At 39.8% G+C, this 23,909-nt stretch overlaps 1 protein-coding gene across 4 annotated transcripts in view; it reads right to left on the bottom strand.

Annotated features, from left to right (window-relative positions):
- Positions 1-23,909, bottom strand: part of ercc6l2 (excision repair cross-complementation group 6-like 2) — a 96,113-nt gene that overhangs the window by 56,766 nt on the left and 15,438 nt on the right. For all 4 annotated transcript variants that reach the window (XM_073071393.1, XM_073071410.1, XM_073071418.1 and 1 more), the window contains exons 5-10: positions 18,308-18,501; positions 13,579-13,740; positions 11,401-11,608; positions 9,625-9,765; positions 7,530-7,646; positions 1,886-2,005 (exon numbers count right to left, since the gene is read on the bottom strand). In XM_073071393.1, coding sequence (XP_072927494.1) covers positions 1,886-2,005; positions 7,530-7,646; positions 9,625-9,765; positions 11,401-11,608; positions 13,579-13,740; positions 18,308-18,501 — 942 coding nt within the window. The remainder of the gene's footprint in view (positions 1-1,885; positions 2,006-7,529; positions 7,647-9,624; positions 9,766-11,400; positions 11,609-13,578; positions 13,741-18,307; positions 18,502-23,909) is intronic.

Below are 23,909 nucleotides of genomic sequence, written 5' to 3'. Positions count from 1 at the left end.
CTTATGTTATATTATTTCTACAGCTTGTATTTATACCATTTTGTTCATAGCATTCACTTATAAACTTTTAAAAATTTGGATTAAGCTTCTTTGTGGGACGTAAAACTGACGGGCTTAGAACAGCTTTGACTGAACACTGAAAGTAGAGGCGAAAGCCACCTACAACGCTTGCTTTGTATTCTGCGTTTCTCGAAAATCCTTGTCTAGCTGCATGAGGTTCTCCAGCATCCTTTACACAAAGTTACATCTCTTTACCCATTTCTGCACTGAGCAATAGATCATCAACAAGCAATTTCAGTCCAGACATCAAGGGGCTGTCAAAACATCTTACAGTGGCTCAGTTACTCAGTACATTTACTACTTCACCCATTAATGTAGTCAGTGAATCTTCAGACAATTATTATCACCACTCATCCTGAAAAAAAATCATCCGTCTTTCAGTCCTCAGCAATTGCATTCCCATTTTTCAGATTCTCCTTCGTAAGTCTTCCATCCAATGAGATCTATGTCCTCCTTTCATCTGTCATTCCTTCCTCGGCGTTGCTGTTTCCTATCTCTGGAACCTCATTTTGCCTGATGTTTCATGCACACATTTGCTCTTCTATTTCACATTTACTTTCTCTTTAATCCACCTTTGGTTTTTACAAATTTCAGTTTTGTTTTAGCCAGATGCTCAAGATCTCTTCTCTGGACCCAATCCCATCCCTGCCTTGCTCATTACCTTCAAAAGATACCTAAAGGAGCTATTTCACTGATTACTGTTCCAAATATTTCTCTACTCTCATCTCAATTCATTTCCAGACTTTGTTACTGAAAATATAAATACCTGCACTAGGTTTACTTAGGCAGCATTTGTCCTGACTCTTCAAGATTGTTTAATGTAATTTCCAGTATACAAGTGTACAGGAGAACAAAACAATAGTTACTCCGGATCAAATGCAAACCAAAATAAACAAAATATAAAGAACACAATAAATACATGAGATAGCTTAAATATGTAGATTAATAGCATGCCCATAAAGTGACAGAAAATGATAAAGTAGTAGTGGTGGGAAGCACGGAAGGGCGGTTAATGGGTAGAGGTGTTGACCTGCCTTACTGCTTGGGGAAAGTAACTGTTTTTGAGTCTGGTATGGATGCTACATAGCCTCCTCCCTGATGAAAGTAGGACAAATAGTCCATGAGCAGGCATCCTTCATGATATTACTGACCCTCTTCAGATACACTTCTGCATATATGTTCTTGCTGGTGGGTAGGCTGGTGTAAGCAATGCGTTGGGCAGTTTTGACTACATGTTGTAGTGCAGATTTCATATTATGCAGTAGATTAGGTTGCCCTCTATCGCACAACAAGGACATGAGTATAGATGTACTCCAGCTCCTTTCACCCTCCTTAGAAAGTAGAGTCATTGGTGAGCTTTCCTGATTGTATAGGCGGTGTTCTTGGTCTGTGAAAGATTGTGAGATGTGCACTCCCAAGAATTTGAAGCTGCTTGCACCATTGCTAATGATGAGCCCCAACACTATAGTGTCATCAGCAAACTTGACAAAGTGATTACTCGGGTGTCTGGCCATGCAGTCACATGTGAGCAGAGTGTACAGCAGTGTGCTCAGTATACAGCCTGTGTTGAGGATGATGGGGAGGGAGGAGTGGTGGTGCTTCCTGATTATCTGTGGCCCGTTAGTTAGGATGTCCAACACATATTTGCACAGTGATGTATTTAGACAGAGGAGTAGGAGTTTGTTCACCAAGGTCTGTGGGACAATATTATTGAATGGCAAAATGAAACCCAGAAACAGCATTCTGACGCAAGTATTCTTCTTTTCTAGGCGGGTCAGGGCCAGGTGCATGACAGATGCTATGGCTTCATTTCAGGTTGGCTTACCTTCATTTTCCCACTGTACTTGGGATCAGAAATAGTTGCAAAAGCAGCTTCTTTACTCTGCTCTACAAACTCTGGAAACTTGCCAAATACATGCTCGCAGACTCCTCTGACAGTAGATTGCTGAAACAAAGGCAAAAATTAAGTGCATAAATTAAATGCTTACCAAAATCTTACTTTCCATTGCACAGCACTGTAATAATAGGAAAGTGGTAAGAAAAAGGTATTAACGTAAGAATGTATCTTGAATTTAATTTTAAAGCATTTTTTAAAGCTGCGTCAGCTTCTTTTAAGTCTTGTACTGGGAAGCATTCGAATATTCTTCTTGGCTAGATTCTCCAAATTAAGTTCAAGTTCATTGTCACCCGTCTTACATACAATGTATACAACCAAATGAAACAAGGTTCTTCTGTGCATGCGCGTGCGCACGCACACAAATATATATATCATACACAGTACATAAACCAAAATATAATACTATAAATAAGTGAATAAAATATAATTCAAAATGCGTGTAGTAAAGCACAGCACAGGTAAACAGTTTACTGACCTAGTGACAAGACCTCAGTAGTGGCAGGTCTCACAGCTTGAGGGAAGAAGCTGTTACCTAGTCTGACAACCTGATTACTGTTGGTAATTAACTACACTAAATACAATATGTTGGACCTGCTAACTTGCCAACAAGCATTTTATTGCATTTATCACTGTGAAAGTGCTTTGGATCAGAAGGTTGGTGGCTCTACAAAGACTACCAATGATAGGTGAATATCCAATGTTTCAAGAAGCTGATCTGGCGCTGCAGTTTAAGATGGCACTGCTGAAGACAGGTAACGACTTACTAGCAGCTCCTAAAGCAAGAAATACAACTAAATGCTTTATTAATAACACTTTTTCTGTAAAAAAAAATATGGTAAACAATCATGTCAAGGGTCAAAGCGCGTAGTTGTGAGATGGAGTTGGAGAGAGGACGAGGCATTTTTGAGGAGGAGTTGAAGGAAGATGGAGGCATATTCAAGACAGAGTTGGAATGAGGTCAAGGCATGTTTGAGACGGAGTTGGAGTGTGCGAAGCGAAGATAGTCGGAGTGGAGGAAACCAGGAGCAAGGTTTGATCGAACTTAGCACCAAGCCAATTTGGAAAAGCCGGATAAGGGCTGGAAAGTATGTGCTGAACTGAGACGGAGGCTGTTGGCCTGGTCCATTGCTCTGGGCTATGTTTCTGAGGACTTACCTGCATTCTAAATACTATTTGTTACTTTTTTTGTTTGCACGATATCTCTTCCTCTACTTCTCCAATATTTTTAAATGGGGTTCTTTTGGGTTTCTTGTTTTGTGGTTGCTTGTAAGGAGACGAATCTCAAGGGTGTATAATATATACATACTTTGATAGTAAATGCCCTTTCAGACTCAAGCTGAACTACAGAGGACAGGGAGGAAGTTTGGCCTCTGCAGAAGTAGCATACAGGCCAAATGGCGTGTGAACATGCCCTGGTGCTCGTGCCCAGCTATGGTCAAATAGCCCCACAGCCTTGTGGGCTGCCTCAGGATGGACAAATGCTACAGGAGTAAACTCAAACAGCAAATCCAGAGTGGAGCTCCTAAGACGGCTGGGTGTCACTGAACATCCTTCTGGCAGCTCCTGCAGCCAAGTTGATGCCAAATATATTGCTTCATAAGCCTTCCTTTGCACTACACTGGTGAGGCAGCGAGGGGGGATCTTGACAACTAGGCATCTCAGGATCTCCATACCTTCCACCCAGGCTTGTGATGATGAGGATGATCATTCATTGTCCTTTGAGACAGATGGATACCAACCACCAACCAAATGTAGAAACATAGAAAACCTACAGCACAATACAGGCCTTTCGGCCTACAATGCTGTGTCAAACATGTACTTACTTTAGAAATTACCTAGGGTTACCCACAGCCCTCTATTTTTCTAAGCTCCACGTACCTATCCCGGAGTCTCTTAAAAGACCTCATTGTATCCACCTCCACCACTGTTGCCGGCAGCCCAATCCACGCACTCTCTACTCTCTGTGTAAAAAACTTGCCGACATCTCCTCTGTACCAACTTCCAAGCACCTTAATACTGTGCCCTCTTGTGTTAGCCATTTTGGCCCTGGGAAAAAGCCTCTGACTATCCACACGACCAATGCCTCTCATCATCTTATACACCTCCATCAGGTCACCTCTCATCCTCCATCACTCCAAGGAGAAAAGGCCGAATTCACTCAACCTTTTCTCATAAGGCATGCTCCCCAATCAGTCAACATCCTTGTAAATCTCCTCTGCACCCTTCCTGTAAGTAAGGTGACCAGAACTGAACACAGTACTCCAAGTGGGGTCTGACCAGAGTCCTAAAAAGCTGTAACATTACCTCTCAGCTCTTAAACTCAATCCCACAGTTGATGAAGGCCAATGCACTGTATGCCTTCTCAACCACAGAGTCAACCTGCACAGCAGCTTTGAGTGTCCAATGGACTCGACCCCAAGATCCCTCTGATCCTCCACAATGCCAAGAGTCTTACCATTAATACTATATTCTGCCATCATATTTGACCTACTAAAATGAACCACCTCACACTTATCTGGGTGAACTCCATCTGCCACTTCTCAGCCCAGTTTTGCATCCTATCAATGTCCCACTGTAACCTCTGACAGCCCTCCACACTACCCACAACATCCCCAACCTTTGTGTCATCAGCAGATTTACTAACCCATCCCTCCACTTCCTCATCCAGGTCATTTATAAAAATCACAAAGCGAAGGGGTCCCAGAACAGATCCGAGGTACACCACTGGTCACCAACCTCCATGCAGAATATGACCCATCTACAACCACGTTTTGCCTTCTGTGGGCAAGCCAATTCTGGATCCACAAAGCAAGATCCTCATGGAACCCATGCCTCCATACTTTCTCAATAAGCCTTGCATGGGGTACGTTATTAAATGCCTTGCTTCAATCTATATACACTACATCTACTGCTCTACCTTCATCAACGTGTTTAGTCACATCCTCAAAAAAATTCAAACAGGCTTGTAAGGCATGAACTGCCTTTGAGAAAGCCATGATGACTAGATCTAATCATATTATGCCTCTCCAAATGTTCATAAATCCTGCCTCTCAAGATCTTTTCCATCAAGTTACCAACCACTGAAGTAAGACTCACTGGTCTATAATTTCCTGTGCTATCTCTACTCCCTTTCTTGAAGAAGGGAACAACATCAGCAATCTTCCAATCCTCTCCTGTCCTCATTGATGATGCAAAGATCATTGCCAGAGGCTCAGCAATCTCCTCCCTCGCCTTCCACAGTAGCCTGGAGGACATCTCGACTGGTTACGGAGACTTATCCAACTTGACGCCTTCAAAAAGTTCCAGTAAATCCTCTTTCTTAATGTCGGTATACTCAAGCTTTTCAATCCGCTGTAAGTCATTCCTACAATCACCAAGATCCTTTTCCGTAGTGAATACTGAAGCAAAATATTCATTAAGTACCTCTGCTATCTCCTCCAGTTCCATACACACTTTTCCACTGTCACAATTGATTGGTCCTATTCTCTCACATCTTGTCCTCTTGCTCTTGACATACTTGTAGAATGCCTTGGGGTTTTCCTTAATCCTATCCACCAAGGCCTTCTCATGGTCCCTTCTGGCTCTCTTAATTTCATTCTTAAGCTCCTTCCTGCTTGCCTTATAATCTTTTAGATCTCTATCATTATCTAGTTTTTTGAACCTTTTGTAAGCTCTTCGTTTCTTCTTGACTCGATTTACAACAGCCTTTGTACACCACGGTTCCTGTACCCTACCATCCTTTCCCTGTCTCATTGGAACGTACCTATGAAGAACACCACTCAAATATCCCCTGAACATTTGCCACATTTCTGCCGTACATTTCCCTGAGACATCTGTTCTCAATGTATGCTTCCAAGTCTCTGCCTGATAGCCTCATATTTCCCCTTACTCCAACTGAACACTTTCCTAACTTGTCTGTTCCTATCCCTCTCCAATGCTATGGTAAAGGAGATTGAATTGTGATCACTATCTCCAAAATGCTCTCCCACTGTGAGACCTGACACCTGACCAGGTTCATTTCCCAATACCAAATCAAGTACAGCCTCTCCTCTTGTAGGCTTATCTACATATTGTGTCAGGAAACCTTCCTGAACACATCTAACAAACTCCACTCCACCTAAACCTCTTCCTTGCTCTAGGGAGATGCCAATCAATATTTGGGAAATTAAAATCTCCCACCACGAAAACCCTGTTATTATTACACCTTTCCAGAATCTGTCTCCCTATCTGCTCCCTATCAAATGTACTTTGAACTTTTGAGTATTGAGCTCCCATGAAGTCTATCAGTCTTTACTTGAGGAAGGGAGGGTAGATATTCATATTGGAAATTGCAATAACAAATGGAAAAACACAGGTTATATTTTACATTGATTAGTGAATTCAAGTATAGCTTACATTACAGAAGGAAATTTTATTTTTATCGGTGTATTCTCATTTAATTGGGCAATGTAATTAATGGGATCACCTTAAAATGGTCTACGGATGGTGAAAAAAAACTTAAATCTATTTTAATTTGCAACCTGGTAAACATAGCAGATGGAAACTATATTACTAATGCCTAGGTTTTCCTCAACTTGTAACTCAAAATATAATACTCTCCCAGGTCCCCAGCAATTAAAATGGAACACCTATATCTAACCCCAACCCCTCCCCAGAAGCTGTTTGATTGAGGAATAAATGAAGACCAGAACTCCCCACTCTGCAGTGATGTGGGACATATAAATTTACCTGACAGCACAGAAGGGGTCTTCATCTCATTTGAAATGCACCCCTCTGTTTGCATAAATCCCTATGAAATGTCAGCCTCAGTTAAGTTCCCTGGTGTGAGTAATTGCCCATTCAAAAGAATGAAAGTGCTATTTATCTAGTTTTAAAAGCTTGCACTAAAATTCAGTCACATGGCTATGTTTTACTTACTGCCGCTCATCTGAAAAATTGCTCATTCCCATTGTGGATTGCAATTGTAACAACTTCTGGAATGAGTCAAGCCAGTGTTTAAATTTAAAAAGGTACTTCATTGCAAATTACCCTTCCACCAATGACACAATTTCCAGGTCAGTCAGGAACAAAATGGAGTCATTTCCTAAGTTTGTAGAGCACACCCTGTGAAATTAGGTCACATTGTTCAAAGGAAGGCTCATTACTGTCACTTACAAAACAGCTAAATTATCCTCATACTGCTCGATTTGCAGCAATATTGACAGGAGCCACCTAGTGCAGGGTCCAACCCAGTGCCTTAGTTTATTTTTAAACCTTGCTTTTAAACTTTAACCAACCCTCACATCCCAACAACAAACCCAGTCTCAATTTCCAGGACTCAATTAGGCCTCTATATGCAAGCCATATCACTGCATTCCTTACTTTCCAGGCAAGTCCCCGGTCTTTGGCCTTATCACAATTTTACAAAATGCGCAATAGATTATTAACATTCCCTGATGCCTAGAAACACAAATTCTGCTGGGGTTGACGTACCCTAGACAATTAAAGGAACTCTATATACTGACTGTTTGTCATATCATTAAAGATGGAAGTAAATTTCTCAGCTACTGAATAGATAAATCAAATAAATTACCTGCATCTTACTAGTGTTTTCATTAGGCTGCAGGAGTGCAACATGGTTGGAAATCTTACGGAGGACTGCCAGGTAACTAAAGTAGATTTGTCGCACTGTGGAACCTTCTCGATTGCACTGGAAAAAAAAGTTCTGCATTGTTGTAACCAATTCAATCAAATGATTCCAATCTCAAATTACCAGAGGGAAATCAGAAACAAAAGAAATATCTTTAAAACTTGTCTCCATTTTTTCACAAGGATCATTTGGCCAAAAGTGGCAATCTTTTAAGAATCTGCTATTTTCATTGAATTTGTGAATTTAACAGGTTAGTAAAAGGAAAAGGAAAGTTATCTTTATTTATCACATGTACATTGAAACATACAGTGGAATGCTTAACACTTAGCTATCTGCTTGTGCTGCCTTTACTGCCACAATTAATGTAGTGCAGCACCACCAGGAACTGAGACAATGTCCCCATGATAAAAAAGGACTTGATAAATTCAAAATACTTCACATAAAAAACGGCAGTAAATACATCAGTACTTTCTCCCCCTACGTAGTACTGTTTCATAATGAAAGACCAATGAATCACTACAATATTAAAGATTTCTTGCTCCTTTGAATTGTGCCCTTAAATTGTCATCTGCACACCCAAGTAACCAAAACAGCGAGAAGATTATCATCCCAGCCAAAGGATGACATTTCCAACCTTGCCATATTCCCTCAAAGAAGCATCAACTTGGATTTTATGTTAAATTCCTCAAGTGTGCTTCTAATTCAAAGTGAAAGTAACTGAGCCAAGATGAACGACAGTGGAATTATGAATGTCAGAAAAGGAAATTGCTTTGTCGGCTAGAAGGCTCCCACAAAAGAGGGGGGGTTAAAGAATTTCAACTACAGGTCCTCAACTTCAAACAGCTTATATTCCTGCACTAAAACTCTAATGAAGAGTCATAGTAATGGCAGGAAATGGAAATGTTATAATGCTCCACCAAAGGGTTAACGCATAATGGAACAGAGGGGAGCTATTCCCGACCCAGATTTAATTCTCACACTGACTGCCAAAAGTAAAAAAAAGAGTTCCATTCAGAAACCCTTGACTTGACGAGTAGCAAAACTCAGCCAAAAGTATATATTATAAAAACAGCAGTGTTTAAAAAAATCAAGCTAAGGCAGAACATTGAAGAATTACCAAGAAGGGGACACCCAGAACTTACTGTTTGTAAGTTACAGTGATTCAAAGCTTGAACATTCATCAGAATATGTCCTCCTGTGGTCAGTTATTGATGCTTACTGCTATGATTGTAGAATCATTTACCCCTTACTCCCCGATGAATCCAAGTGTTTGTTTTAACTTTGTGCTTGCATGAGTAGATTTTGGATACTTTTATTTAGATGTTAATACAGACAAGTTCCCTTGGGTGGACACAGAGAATTGGGGGCTGCTATTGAAAGCTTGGGAAACCTGTTATCTCCAACATTACATGAAATTTAACTTAAAATATTTCCACCTATTGTCAGCAGAAGCTGAAAAACTGAAAGATAGCTGAGCAAAATCTGTATTTTACAAAGTTAAAGCCTACGACCTCAAAGGAGCAGTTACTTACATCAGTCTATTCTGATGAGTGACGTGTCTTATTTTGAAGCGTAACCCAATCAGGGGTGGGTAAAGTGGAACCTAATAGTCATTTTGGGTAGGACTGGGGGAAAGAGGGGGTGGGATTGATCGATTTTGCAGAGGGAGAAGGTGCAAAATCAAGGCAACCAGATTCCCACAGTGGACTTGCCAGTCATTCTTCATTCTATCTCTGATAAAACTGCCATTTCAGACTGGCTCAGTTCTTGTTCCAAAGTTTTTGCTTAACCTCTAGCATGTCCCCAGCCTTTTTTGCTGGAGTTACCATTCAATTCTCAGCTTCTCATTTCCATTTGAATGTATTGTGGGCATGCAGACTGAATCAGAACAGAAACTGTTTGGAAATTTAAATTAAAAAAAACACAAGTAAGCATTATATTCATCATGCCAATGTAATTCAATTTCACCGAACTTAGCATCTAACTCTTTGAACTGTTCACCAATGAGAGCCTAAATTTCCAACTGCCTGCGGCTGACCTTGTAACAGCAATTTTTTCTTTTTCGGCCACTGTTGCAATCACATGGATCCCAGCCACGCATCACCAACTTTATATCTTCTGTCTCCAACACTGCCTTATAGACAGACTTCTGGAACTCTGTTAAAGAGCAATAAACCACCTAAGAAAAAAAATACTTAACATCAGTAAGTTTGAGGCTTCTTAGTCCATCCACTGATAACTGGTCAGGTCACATATTACCAGCTCAGGTAACTAACCCTGTATGTCAGTAACGTGTGTGAAGAGAGCATGTATTATTTGCATGCAATCATACATCTTCTTTATTTGAAAATAAAAAAATCTGCAGATGTTGGAAATCTGAAATTTTAAAAATGACCTGAAGTTTAACCATTCTTTTCCCTTCCTGAATCTACTTGACTTGTTGAGTATTTCCAGCAGTTTCTATTTTATATTAGCTAACTTAAATTTCTTAGTAGCCTCTATATGAGGAGAGGCATGTGCATGACCAGTGGAAACATATCATTGGTAATGGGCAGTGCCATCCAAAGTTATCTGTACAGTTTCAATTAGAAAGGATAACTAAATTAATATGACAAAATATAACATTTGAATAGCTCAGTACTGGAGCAGGAAAGATGGTGATCAAGGCCAACAGGGAAGTACTATACATGATTCAGTCAGGGAAAGATTACAATTTCAGTATAAAAACAGCATTCTATGAATATTCAAGATTTGTAATTAAAAGAAAATTTCAGAAGTATTCAGCAAGGCAGGCAGTCTCTGTAGAGAGAGTATCATGTGTAACTTGGTGACAGTCTTCATCATTTTCTGGTTTCCATAGAGTTTACTGCTGTTTGGCAGTTCATAGCCAAAAATCACAGCTGCATAGAGCAATTATTTTACTACCTTCCAAAGTCAATAAATAAAAAATTAGGTATAAACTCCAGTCAAAATAAAGTGATAAGTTTTCTGAAGTCTTTTGGTCTTTTTAAAACTTACTTAATTATGGAGAAGGTAGGTGTACACTCAGAATTACAGGGAGCAACAGCTCATCTCCAGGATTAGTCTAAGTATAGCATTTTTATCTGGCTTTAAAGGATCCCAAACCACATACTTACACAAAAATATACATTCTAAATATTTACCTCATAATTTAAGTAATTTACCCCTATCTACTCGGTTGTGAGTTGAGAGGTTCAAATACTTTACTTCACCCCTGATCTTCTTATGTTGAAGAATTTTGAAAAAGATGGAAAATGTCAGAAGCTTGTTTTAATTTTAACTTTTATCTCATGTAACAGCAGGACAATGGGTGGCACAGTCAGGTAATGGGCAAGAAGGGGATAGCCTGGGTACAAGTTCGAGTGCTAAACATTAATTGAGGGGTAACCTAGATGGCTAGTTGCCCAGCCATCAATTGCCTTAATTTACATTCCAAAGCCCTGGCAATGAAGGTCAACATTTCATTAGGCTTCCTAATTAATAGCTATTCTCACACTAGCTTTTTACCCCCAATTCCACCCACTTCCCACAAGCACCAGTGCCCCCAAATCCTTTGTACAGAAGCAGTCGGTAGCTTTGTTTGATTTAAATAGTAATAATTTGCTGCTATCACATAAGACTGTGTAATATATTGATATAATGTTCATTTGTGTAATACATTAATACAATGTTCATTTACTGAAGATCACTATTGGGAATTAATGACTATTCTCCCACAGACTTTTTATGCAAGTGCTGGCTATCTACGTTTATTCAGAAACACAGTTATATCACTGGGCTGATCTTAATTTACCCTGTCTTCTTTTCTTGGTAGTTGATCACTGATGAGAGATTTGGTGCGCCTCAGAAACCAAAAGGACATGTGTTTTGCCAACTGTCTGACAGATTTTCTTCCAAAAGCTAGTTCTCTTTTAGTTGCCCCGTGTCTCTGACCAAATTCAATTGGATTGCCAAAATCTTCCTTAAAACGAGCTCTGCTGCCCAGGCAGCCTGGAATGGCCCTGCAAATAAATTCCAAGAGACATTTCATTCTTTCTGCCAGTCAAATCATTAACAAAGCAAGGAATAATTTACACAGTCGATTTATTAGGGCCAACTGCTGCACTTTAGTGAGTGACTACCTTCATTAAAATAGTTTCTCAGAGACTGCAATCATTTTAAGAATGAAGAATTGTTGAGTTTGATTAAGTATTCTTTTTTGCCAGCACTAGTGTCAATACATCCAGTACAAGAGGGTCTGGATGGCTCAGCTGTGGATACTCCTCTAAGAGCAATGTTTAAGATTTCTATAGACAACCTTTTGTGTAAAGGTATCTACCTTCAGTAAATAAAGGTAATTCAAATTTGTCTCCAACCCCAAAGAGAAACACAAGTTTTACCCATGAAATTATTTGAACCTCTTTTTGGAAAAAGATTTTATTGAAAAACTATATTCAAGAACTTAATTTTTATTTTAAATTGAACTGTGAAAGATTGGTTAGTCAACTGGGTGACAAATTAGTAAATGCTACGGCAATAACTGAGGCTATTAATGTTTAACATTTTTTATTCATTAACCATACTTCGATTCTTATCTGACAAGGTTGGCCAAGAAAATTAACTGGTCTAAATAGTAATGAAAAATTGCTTTTGCATAGGACTTTCACACATTGTTCCAATTTAATATGCTTCACAGTTTCTTTTTGGTCGGTTAATGAGGTAAGCATTCTGCAACAGCAACAAATCACAAGTAATGGGATCAGTCAATGGATTATCTGGAGCTTCTGCTTAATCTACAACATCAGTTCAGTCAGGTACATACATAACTCATTGGTTAATAACTCATCAGGGTGACTGATAACTTCCTGGCCTAAGGTAGAAAGAGATAAGTTATTAACTTCAAACTTTCTGCATAATCACTGAAAGAGCTGAACTGCATGTGGATGTAACAAGAGCTGTATAACTCATCTCCTTCTACCTACATTGAAAAATAAATGTGCTAGATTTCTCCTACTTTAGGCTACGAACTTATCAATCACCCCTTGTATACTAAGACAAATGTTTGACTAACTGATGCTAAATAAGACCGGATGTACCTGTTCTGACTTACATACAAATCCAACTTAAAGAAAGACCTAGGAACAGATCTCGTTCGTAACCTGGGGACTGCCTGTACTCTATACTTGTCTGAATGAGTGGCATGCAAACAGCTCTCCAGAGGTTGATGCCATCCAGGATCAATCTGCTTGGCAGGCATTCATCAGCGACTCTAACACTTAGTCTCTACTATCAGTGCACAGTGACTGCAGTGAGCATCAGCCAGATAACACTTTGCAGTACTTGCAGAGAGAACTCTGACAGCACCCCCAAATCAGTGACTTCTACAATGAAGAAGAGCAGTAGTTGCATGGGGACGTCATCAGCTGAATGTTCCCCTTCAACTGACATAGTAACTATATTAGTATAGTCATGGAAGCATAACATCTCTCCTTTATTATGGCCTGGTCTAAACTTTCTGCACAAAAACACACTGAGAGGCCTTCATGAGAGTGAATGCAGCAGTTCAAGAGGGCAACACCACCTTCTCTAGGGGGCAGCCACCATCACCATTTTCTCAAGGGCAATTTAGGAATGGCAATAAATTCTGGACTTGCTGTAAAGCCCAAATCCTGAAAATGAACATTTTTAAAAAAAAAGACAAGTAGCTAAAAGTTATAATTTTGGAAATGCCAGTTGAATTTTTTCATGTCTTTCTGTACACCTAGTGATCACTTTCTGCAGCCATTGAACCTTGCATCAACTGCCTCCCACTGAGCCTTGTTAACAATTGGAAGATGATGCACATGTTAAATGTTGTGACTAGTTTGGTTAACTGCTGTGTCAATGACCAACTAGGACCTACCTGGTCTACTTCTCCCTTTGCAATCAAACATCAGAAATGCATCCTGAAATAATTTGCTAGTCTTAAAATAAACAGTATAAAAGTGCTTACCAGTCCATGACACACCATAACTCATCCATGTTGTTCTGTAAAATGGTTCCAGTTAACCCAATTCTAACCTTACATTTCAGGGCTTTCAGAGCCTGTGTGATCTGAGCTTTAGGATTCTTTATCTTGTGGGCTTCATCGACAAATACTGCAGACCATTCAATACTGTGCAAAAACAGAACATGAACTACACAAGTTAAAAAAATATTGCAATTCCTAGGACTATCTATTCCTGTATTCAGAACAGAATTACAGTTTCGTATATTCTAAAACAACACAATTCTACAGATGTTCTTGATAACAAGACTCTTCAACAGTATCAGAACTGAACAAAAATTGAGATATTTTGTTTACTTATAATGATACCATTCAAATGGAGATAGTACTGTTATTGGAAAATATAAACTTTGTCAAACTGTCGGACAGAAACAAATGCATGCCAGTCTGAATATACTAGGGCACTCCCTATTGATTACAATACAACTTTCTCAATAGGGCCTATCACTCACTCTTGTCCAGTTCTATATTTGTGATCTACAAATTTTTCAAATCATTTTCATTGTTACCAGCCCACACCAGACTACTTTAAAATATATAAATATATTAAAAATGGCTTAAATTGAGCAATAACTTTTATATTTAAATTTTCAAATTTTAAACTAGGATCAATTCCTCCACATTCTGAGGTATACAACATTAAAGCTCAGAAACAAATCAAGGACTTTGGAAGTAAATTGTATTCAAAAGAAAATAGTATAGCAGCAGGCAAAAATATCTGAAAGCCTCTCAGAGAGCACTGGTGAATTTCAAGTGGGTTAATTTGCAAGTTTAAAATCACAGGGAGGTCCCATGAAAGATATAGCAGTCATGAGCAGGTCCAAGTGACCACCTCAGAACAGCAAAAATTTAGGGTAGGACACTAACCTAATCCTGAAACACAAAACAGCAAATTATTACACTGGGAGCAAAACCAAAAGCTGGAGAGGGGGAACTGAAAAGGAACTGGGGTTTGGGGGAGATAGGTGGAAGTAACAAAACTAATGAAGTTGTAATTGGAAATAAATTCTGGAAAGGCAAGTACCTTTAACTAGCTTTATTCTTTAGAGTTCAATCTACATTGATAACCTAATTGTAACTCCAGGGAATTACATGAGTTTAACAGACACAGGGAGGTGGCAGAGAATACGTACACAACGCTGGAAGAACTCAGCAGGTCAGGCAGCATCCCTGAGAAAAGAGTAGCCAATGTTTCGGGCCAAGACCCTTCGTCAGGAATGGTGGGGGGGGGGGGGGGGGGAGAGAGGGCCGAAGCTGAGTAATAGAGATAGGGGAGGGGGGTAGGGCCTAGATGCGCCAGGTGGAAAACCAATCAGAGGAAAGATAAAGGGAGGAGGGGGAGGGGATAAGCATGAAAGAACTGTAGAGATAAAGAAGCAGAAAGTTGAAAGGGGAGAGAGGCAGACCTGGGATAGGGGGAGGGGGAGGGAATTACCAGAAATTGGAGAATTCAATGTTCATACCACCAGGCTGGAGGCTACCCAGACGGTAGATGAGGTGTTGCTCCTTCAACCTGAGTTTGGCCTCATCATGGCAGTAGAGGAGGCCATGTATGGACATATTTAGATGGGAATGAGAGGCAGAGTTGAAGTGGGTGGCAACCGGGAGGTCCTGTCTATTGTGACGGACGGAGCATAGGTGCTCGATGAAGCAGTCCCCCAATCTACGTCGGGTCTCGCCGATGTAAAGGAGGCCGCACCGGGAGCACCGGATGCAATAGACAACTCCAGCAGACTCGCAAGTGAAGTGTTGCCTCACCTGGAAGGACTGTCTGGGGCCCGGAATGGTGGTAAGGGGGGAGGTGTGGGGACAGGTGTAGCATTTGCGCTTGCAGGGATAAGTGCCGGGTGGGAGTTCTGTGGGGGGGGGGGGGGGGGGGGAACATGTGGACCAGGTAGTCGCGGAGGGAACGATCCCTACGAAAAGCTGAGAGGGGTAGGGATGGAAAGATGTGCTGGGTGGTGGGGTCCTGTTGAAGGTGGTGGAGGTTGCGAAGGATAATATGCTGGATCCGGAGGCTGGTGGGGTGGTAGGTGAGGACAAGGGGAACCCTGTCCCTGTTATGGTGACGGGAGGATGGGTTAAGGGCTGAAGTGCGGGAAGTGGAGGAGATGCGGGTGAGGGCATCTTTGATGATGCCATAAGGGAAACCATGATCATAAAAGAAAGAGGACATTTGAGAAGTCCTGGAACAGAAAGCCTCTTGCAATGGTGGCATCTTGCAATTCCCTTCAATTTGGATAAAGCATAATTAACACAGTGGAATTGAAAAGGTGTCCAGATAATTCACATAATAGGTTACTTGGGCAGTCAGGATCTTTTATTTTCAGGGCAAATAAAGGTTGGAAAGATACACATGTGAGAAGGAAACAATATTGGAAATGCTCAGCAAGTGAAGCATTATATCTAGATAAACAGTTAATGCTTCAAAACATGAATTTGGAGGACTGATTAAAAAGTCATCAATCTAAAACTTTAATGTATTTCTTCTTCTCCTGATATTGCCAGATCTTACGAATTTTTCTGATTTTGGAGATTATTTGAAAAACACATTTTTTAACCTCTAAGAAAGATAAAGGAACACATGCCAATCCTCAGAGGGATCCGAAGTGGAGAGAGCGAGCAATTTCAAGTTCCTATGTGTCAAGATCTCTTAGGACCTAACCTGGTTCCAACATATCGATGCAGTTATAAAGAAGGCAAGACAGTAACTATACTTCATTTGGAGTTAGAAGAGATTTGGTACGTCAACAAATACACTCAAAAACTTCTATAGTTGTACTGTGGAGAGCATTCTGACAGGCTGCATCACCATCTGGTATGGAGGGGCTACTGTACAGGACCGAAAGAAGCTGCAGAGGGTTATAAATTTAGTCAGCTCCATCTTGCGTACCAGCCTGCAAAATACCCAGGACATCTTCAAGGAGTGGTGTCTCAAAAAGGCAGCTTCCATTAATAAGGACCTCCAGCATCAAGGCGAAAAGGCGTGCCCTTTTCTCACTGTTATCATCAGGTAGGAGGCACAGAAGCCTGAAGGCACACACTCAGTGATTCAGGAACAGCTTCTTCCCCTCTGCCATCTGATTCCTAAATGGACATTGAACCCTTGAACGCTACCTCACTTTTTAAATATATGTTATTTCTGTTTTTTGCATGATTTTTAGTCTTATTCAATATACTTAAATCTCATTAATTATTTATTACTTTATTATGCATTGCATTGAACTGCTGCTGCTAAGTTAACAAATTTCATGACACATGCCAGTGATAATACACCTGATTCTGAAAGTATACATGGTTACTGGAACTTGACACTTTAGTTTTAGGGAAAGGTTGAATCGGTTAGGATTTTACCCCCTGAACAAGTGAGGGGAGATCTCATACAGCTACACAAAATTATGAATAGTTTTATGTCGAGGGTATACTGAAGATAGGGAGCATGCATGTTTTTACACCTCAGGTTAGGTGACACTAGAACTAGAATTAGAGGGAAAGATGAAAATATATAAAGGGAATGTGAGGGGAGGAATCTTCTTCACAGAAGATGGTGCATTGTGGAATAAGCTGCCAATGGAAGTGGTAGATGCTAGCTCAACCTGTAACCTTTACGAGAAGTTTGGATAGGTCCATGGATGAGAAGGGTATGGAGGGCTATCGTCTGGTTGCAGGTAGACAGGACTAGGCAGAATCCCTAAGCTGGCACTGACTAGATGGGCCAAAGGGCCCTTTGTATTATATGACCCTATGAAGTTCAAAAATATTCTTGAATATTTACTAAGAACACTCCGATTTGTTCCAAATAACCCATCACCTGGATGACTGCTATAACTTGTCTCCATGGTAACCCTAGTTCAACCTATCAGAGATATTCCACTTGTCCTATCTTCCAATCTCTCAACCACCTTCCCTGTAACTTAGAATCAAGTTGTTTTCTCTTTCCCAGTTCTGACACATAGTCTTTAAGCTTTAGTGTTTACTCTGTCCCTCTTACCAAAGATGATGCTCAGCCAGTTGTGTGCTGTCAGCATTTTCTGCTTTTATTTTAATTCATCTTGAGCTGTAAGTCTAAGTTCCAAAATCCACCTTTAGATTCCCAACATTCCCAGTGATACAAATTCTACCATTTCACTTGTGCATCATTTACCTCTGTTCACTTAACTGCAATTTGCACAGGTTATGAAAATAGTGCCCCAAGTCAAGCTTTTCAGCCGGGGGGGGGGGGGGTACAGTTTCAGAGGCAAGAAAATTGATAGGAAAAACTACTAAAAGTGCATTTCACATCCGTTTCTTGTACACATGATTTTGCTGAGAAGCAATGTAACAGTGCAACTAATCCAAAGGGAAAAAATTTCAAACCTATCCTTGTCTCTACCTCATTATGAAGACAGCTGATGCACAGCTTTTGTATTGGAATTCAAAAGATATTGCCTTTATTGGGGATTTAATTCCACTGATCTAACCATAAAATATACAATAGAACATTGAATCTTTGCGGATAAACCTCCACATCTTCTTGAATTAGTGCTCCACAGAACTAATTAGAGAGCAAGCCTGGCAGCATCAGACAGGCTGAAGATATCTTACAATAAATGTGCTTATAAACTTAAGTAGTAAATGTTAGCAGTAACTCAAAGCAATCCAATGTTAAATGTATTGTAATACACAAGCTATATACCTGTTGATATCATCTAAACATAGGCGGACTGTTTCGTAAGTAGACAGGGCAATTTCACACTTGTTCCTTCGAATGCAGCTGAATGCGTGGTCTTTCTTGTTGCCGTGCAAGATATACACTCTAAAATAACCCCAAGCGTCCAGTTCATTTTTCCAGTTATATAACACAGATAAAGGAGCAATTACCAGAAAAATCTTCAAGGGGAAAAGAAACAAGTTTTAGGCCCATTGCTGGGATAAATCATTTGGAAAGCCATAAGATGAATACAATTATGCTAATACAGAAGATTAAATTACACCTAACATAGTTGTTATACATAACTCAGTAATCAGGCAGATTTTGTGGAAAAAGAAACTAATAATGTTTCCGGTTGAAGGCCCTTTGTCCTCCATTCTCCTTGTAGTTTCATACTAAACAGTTTTCTCTCCTCAGTTCTGACAAAGGAATACCTCTGCTATGTTGGGACCAAAGTTGCTGTGAGGATACACCATTAAAAAAAATCCATCAAGTGTATGTGTGTGGTGAACTACATATACCTGTCTGGACACGCCCCCCGCTGACTGCTCCTGTGGCTCCTCCCACAGACCCCTGTATAAAGGCGATTGGAGATACAGCCCCGGCTTCATTCTCCAGGATGTAGGGTGGTGGTCAGTTGCTGCTTGTTCTTTCTTCCAGCCAATAAAAGCCTATATCTCGCCTCACGTCTCCAAGAGTTATTGATGGTGCATCAATGTGATAATGGAGACAGGTAAGGATGGGGAACATAATCCTTTGCCCATAAAATCTATGAAATGAAAGCGGTTAGAAAACGCTGACAAAAAAAAGCAAAAATGTTAAATGTGATGATGTAGAATATACCTAGTAGGTCGGGCTGTGCTACAGGAGAAAGTGAACCAGCATAATGGATAAACGCTGTTCTTTCTCAGCACTTCATCTAAAAAAAAAAGACTAAAGACCAATATCCGTTAAAGCCCACATAATCTTGATTACTCTTTACCCCATGCTGCCTTCTGCAAGGACTCCATTTTATTCTCCCAATTCCTTCACCTCTATTGCATATACTCAGTATGAGATTTTCCACAGAGGTGCCTCCAAATAGGGTTTCCTTCTTCCTGAACCATGGCTTCCACTCCATGACCACACTTCAACTATCTTCTGCATCTCTCATCTCAGTACTTCATCTCCTGGACAGAACAAGGACAAAGTTCACCTTCTATCCCATTAGCCCAAAGCTCATTCTTCTCTATTTCCACCAAATATATCTTTCACGCCTCATCCCATCTCTCTATATGGAATTCCTTTCATGACTTTCTGGTTCACCATTCCTCCAGTTCAACCAACCTGTCCATTTGTACAGTACATTCCCATGCGGCTGCTGGATGTGCTGTATATGTCCTTTCACCTTTCTTTCCTACCAGCCAGAGACCCAAAACAATCCCTCCAGATGAAGCATCAGTTCACCTTCACTTCTTTTCAGTCTAGAGACTTCATCCAATGGTTTCTTCTGCAATGGAGAAATCAAACAGATTGGATGTCTGCTTTGCAGAGCAGCCACATTCAGTCCACGGGGGTGACCCTGAGCTTGCTACTGCCTGCCAAGTTAATTCTCTATCCCACTCTGCCCCATTTGTGGCCTCCTGCACTGTTATAACAAAATCCAACACAAGAACAAGTAGCAGCACTTCATCTTCCATCTGAGCGCAGGGTCACAGGTCAGGTCAAACATCTGTGTGATTGTGTGGATAATCAGAGGCTTTTTCCCAGGGCTGAAATGGCTAACATGAGAGGCCACAGTTTTAAGGTGCTTGGAAGTAGGTACAGAGAAGTCAGGGGCAAGTTATTTTTTACACAGAGAGTGGCGAGTGCATGGATATAATCGAGTCTTTTAAGAGACTCCTAGATAGGTACATGGAGATGAGAAAAATAGAGGGCTATGGGTAACCCTAGGTAATTTCTAAGTACGTACATGTTCGGCACAGCATTGTAGGCTGAAGGGCCTATTGTGCTGTAGGTTTTCTATGTTTCTATGTTGGTTCTTTTTCTCCCTTTCCATTTTCACCTCCTGACTTGCTGCACCTGTCCAATAGAATTTCACAACTTATACGTGGATTCTTTTGTCTGTGAACTCACATTCCAATTGCTTTTATAAAGGTCCAAGTCCTGCTTTCCTAACTATGCTTATTAACCTATTGACTACATAATCTTGTTTGCAGCTCACCTCCAGCTTATCAGAAAAATTCTCCTTGTCCTATTCATCTGTCCCTCATCCTCCTTTCAAGTTAGTTATGATAAAGGGTTTCAACCTTATATATTAACTATTTCTTTTTCCACAGATGCTGCCTGACCCTCTGTTCATTTCCAGCATTTTCTGTTTCATTTTAGATTTCAAATAGAATTTCAAACCCAAGATATTTGACTGAATCACCAAGTTCAGGAACAGGGGATCAAGGAATAACATACACTAACAAAGTGCTAGAGACTGATCTTAGCTGAAACATCAACCGTTTATCCCTTTCCATAGACACTACCTGAGTTCCTCTAGCACTGTGTGTGTGTTGTGCTGGATTCCCAGCAACTGCAGAACCTCATGTTTATAATGTACACTGACGCTTTGGAGGGCATCTGGCAAGATTCTGTGTAAGTGGAGTACGTACTCTACAGCATAATGCAATTAGATGAAACATAAAATAATGTTGATTAGAGCATACAAAAAGTTGTGTCATGTGGTAGAACTACTAGGCTAAGGAGTTCTCTCTAATATTTCAGGTACCAGTTTATATAAAGTGTCCTCTGTTTGGCAAAATGGTGATGCAATGAGTGGGAAAAATATGGAGCAAAAATGTAAGTAAACTACAGAAGATTAAAGAAACTGAATGGCAGTTATAATGGAGGTTTTAATTACCCCAGTGTAACCTGGAACAGTTATAGCACAGCAAGAGTGATGAATTTCTGAAATTCATCTGGGATAATCTAGACAATGGTATTCTGCAAAGGTGGGAGAAAAGCACCAAGTTTTGATAGGAGAATATTAAAGAGATATTACGTCACAAGATGAAGATTGACCACAGAAAAGGAGAAGAAAATGGGATTACAATGCATGAATGGCCCTGATTAGTGTGCACTTGGTAGGTTAAATGGCCTGTTTCTACAATGTATGATTTGATGACTCTGTACGTAGGTATGAACATGATTTTCATTGGAGGTTTTGCTGATAAAAAAAAAACAAAAGTTTGTGTGGTCAACTAAGTGATTACTTTAGGTAATCAAGCATAATGCAGTACATTTGGAAGTAATAATAATAAATGATAGCATTCAGGAGAAAAGAACAAAAGAGTATAGAATGTCAGATATATACATTATTAGAAGTTACTCCACAGGTTCAAAAGACTAAAATTGTAATCCTGGCATGACAGGAGCAGTGATATAGAATAATAAAATAATCATAAATAATAAAACCTTCCATTAGATGGAATTTGGAAGATTGTATTTTAATTATCAATAATTTACCTAGAGAAGTCAAATTAGATTTATCATATATGGCTCAAATGTAGCTATACATTGGGGCAAATTTTGCCAAACATTAACAAGGAATTAGCATGCATAATATTATCCTCTAAATATATGGAGAGCATATAAATCGGATTTGACAGTGCCATTTTTTTGTGTGAAGCTCCAGTTAACTGTTCTTTCAACTTTCTACAGTCAACCATACATTCAGCAATGAAAGGGACAACCCCTCCTTCAGATTTCTGCCAATCAACACTACTTAATGGTATCAATAAATATTGATTGATTTCTCCCAGCAATATCTAAAATGCTATAAGCTTTTTGTGCCATCAGTAAGTATTTCAAGTTGCTTGACAAGGAGAAGATGATGAAGTTTCAAAAATGAGAGGGGAGTTGATTGAAACACAGAAAATCCTGAAGGACCTTATTTTGCTTTTGTACAATTATTAGTTGTTCTCCATATTTCAAAGTCTATAGGGAAGAAATTTCACCTCAGTTCAAGACTAATTAAAGCACAAATGTCAACACTTTTTCTCAGAGTTTCAGAGCAATTGCTTCTTTACACTATGAGCAGATTTTGGCTTCCTGCTGAATTTGTTTCTTCATATTCTCCTCCCTGTTTTGCTCTGCTCATTTTCTGGTCTTACCAGATTCCAAAGGAAACATCTACTCATGGCTACATGCATGGGGGTAACTGGTTATTGAAGAAGTCTTAAACTCGGGACAATGCCCTGCAACACCTACCACGCTACTCTTCTAGACTTGAGAAACTTTCAAGTATGGAAAGCAATTAGCAGTTGTATAAAAGCAAAGTAATACAGGTGTTGGAAATCCTGAAAGGGAAAAAAGAACAGAAAATCCTGAAGATATTCAGCAGGTCAGGCAGCTTCTGTGGAAAAAGAAGCAGAGTTAACATTTCAAAATAATCTTCCATTATCTCTGACCTGATGGATACCTTCAGCTTCTTTTTTTGCTCTCACTTGTTCAATGATTATCACAAGTACAACTCACTCAGTAATTAATATAGGCGCTGTTGCTAAGTAGCACCGTTGGTCGGGCTTCCTTCTGCTACTGAATGAGTATGTGATTGTGCAAGGTTAAAAGAGGACACATAATTTCCAAATATCTGTGTGGTACCAAATCAGCTTTGGACAATGACTGAAATCGTGACCTGCTGACTTTGAGTATGCTCTGACAGCTGCAGTAATAAAGCAACAGCAGCTTTGTACACCACAAATGCACACTCATATTGGTCACTATTTTGGAAATGATTCGGTTGCATGAAAATAACAAAGCCAAATATTATACTTCTGGCAGAAGCAGATTCTGTAATAACTATTAAAAGCAGATAAATGTTTAATGCAGGAAATGTTTATGGCTTTCAGAAATGGATTAGGAAATGGAATTAATTAGCTCTTCAGAGAGCTGGTTCAGATTTGTTAAGGTGAACTGCTCACACGATCAAGATTAATCACAATTCTCTGGTAAGTTTAGTGACATGTATCCTAAACTTCAACCTCCACTTTTAGAAGAGGATCCATGGCTAAAAGTAGAAAATTTAAAGCTCCCTGCATCTTTTATTCTTCAAACTACTTAGTATTTTGGAAGAAAGGAAATCACAGTTGACTTGAAACAAAATTCATGAATTGATTTAGTATTATTGGGGTCACAAATTACTGCTGCAGACATAATAATTGAAGGCAGATGCATAAGGCATGATAAAGATGAAAATCCAATTTCAACTGTTTTGAAAGATGTTTAAACAATATAAAGGAAACAGTACATCAAAGACTTTGATAGAAAATGTTTGAAACATCATCATTAATGGTAACAACTTTTAAGGTTTAATGAAAAACTTTCCAGTTATAAAACAGCAATATCCCATGTGGACAAATGAATGAAGGGAAGGATTACTCCCGCTGCCATATGCCAGTTAGGGCAGGAACAGAATGATAATACAGATGAATGAGTGACTGAGGAACTGGAGCAGGGGGCAGGGACCCCTTGGATTATTGAAATGTCTTCTGGGGCAGGAGAGACCTGAACAAGAGAGACTGTTTGCACCTGAAGTAGGGCTATTTGGGAAGATCTAAAC

This window comes from Hemitrygon akajei, chromosome 2, assembly GCF_048418815.1.
Source record: "Hemitrygon akajei chromosome 2, sHemAka1.3, whole genome shotgun sequence".
Lineage (NCBI taxonomy): Eukaryota > Metazoa > Chordata > Chondrichthyes > Myliobatiformes > Dasyatidae > Hemitrygon > Hemitrygon akajei.
This window is presented reverse-complemented; position numbering and strand designations above follow the sequence as displayed.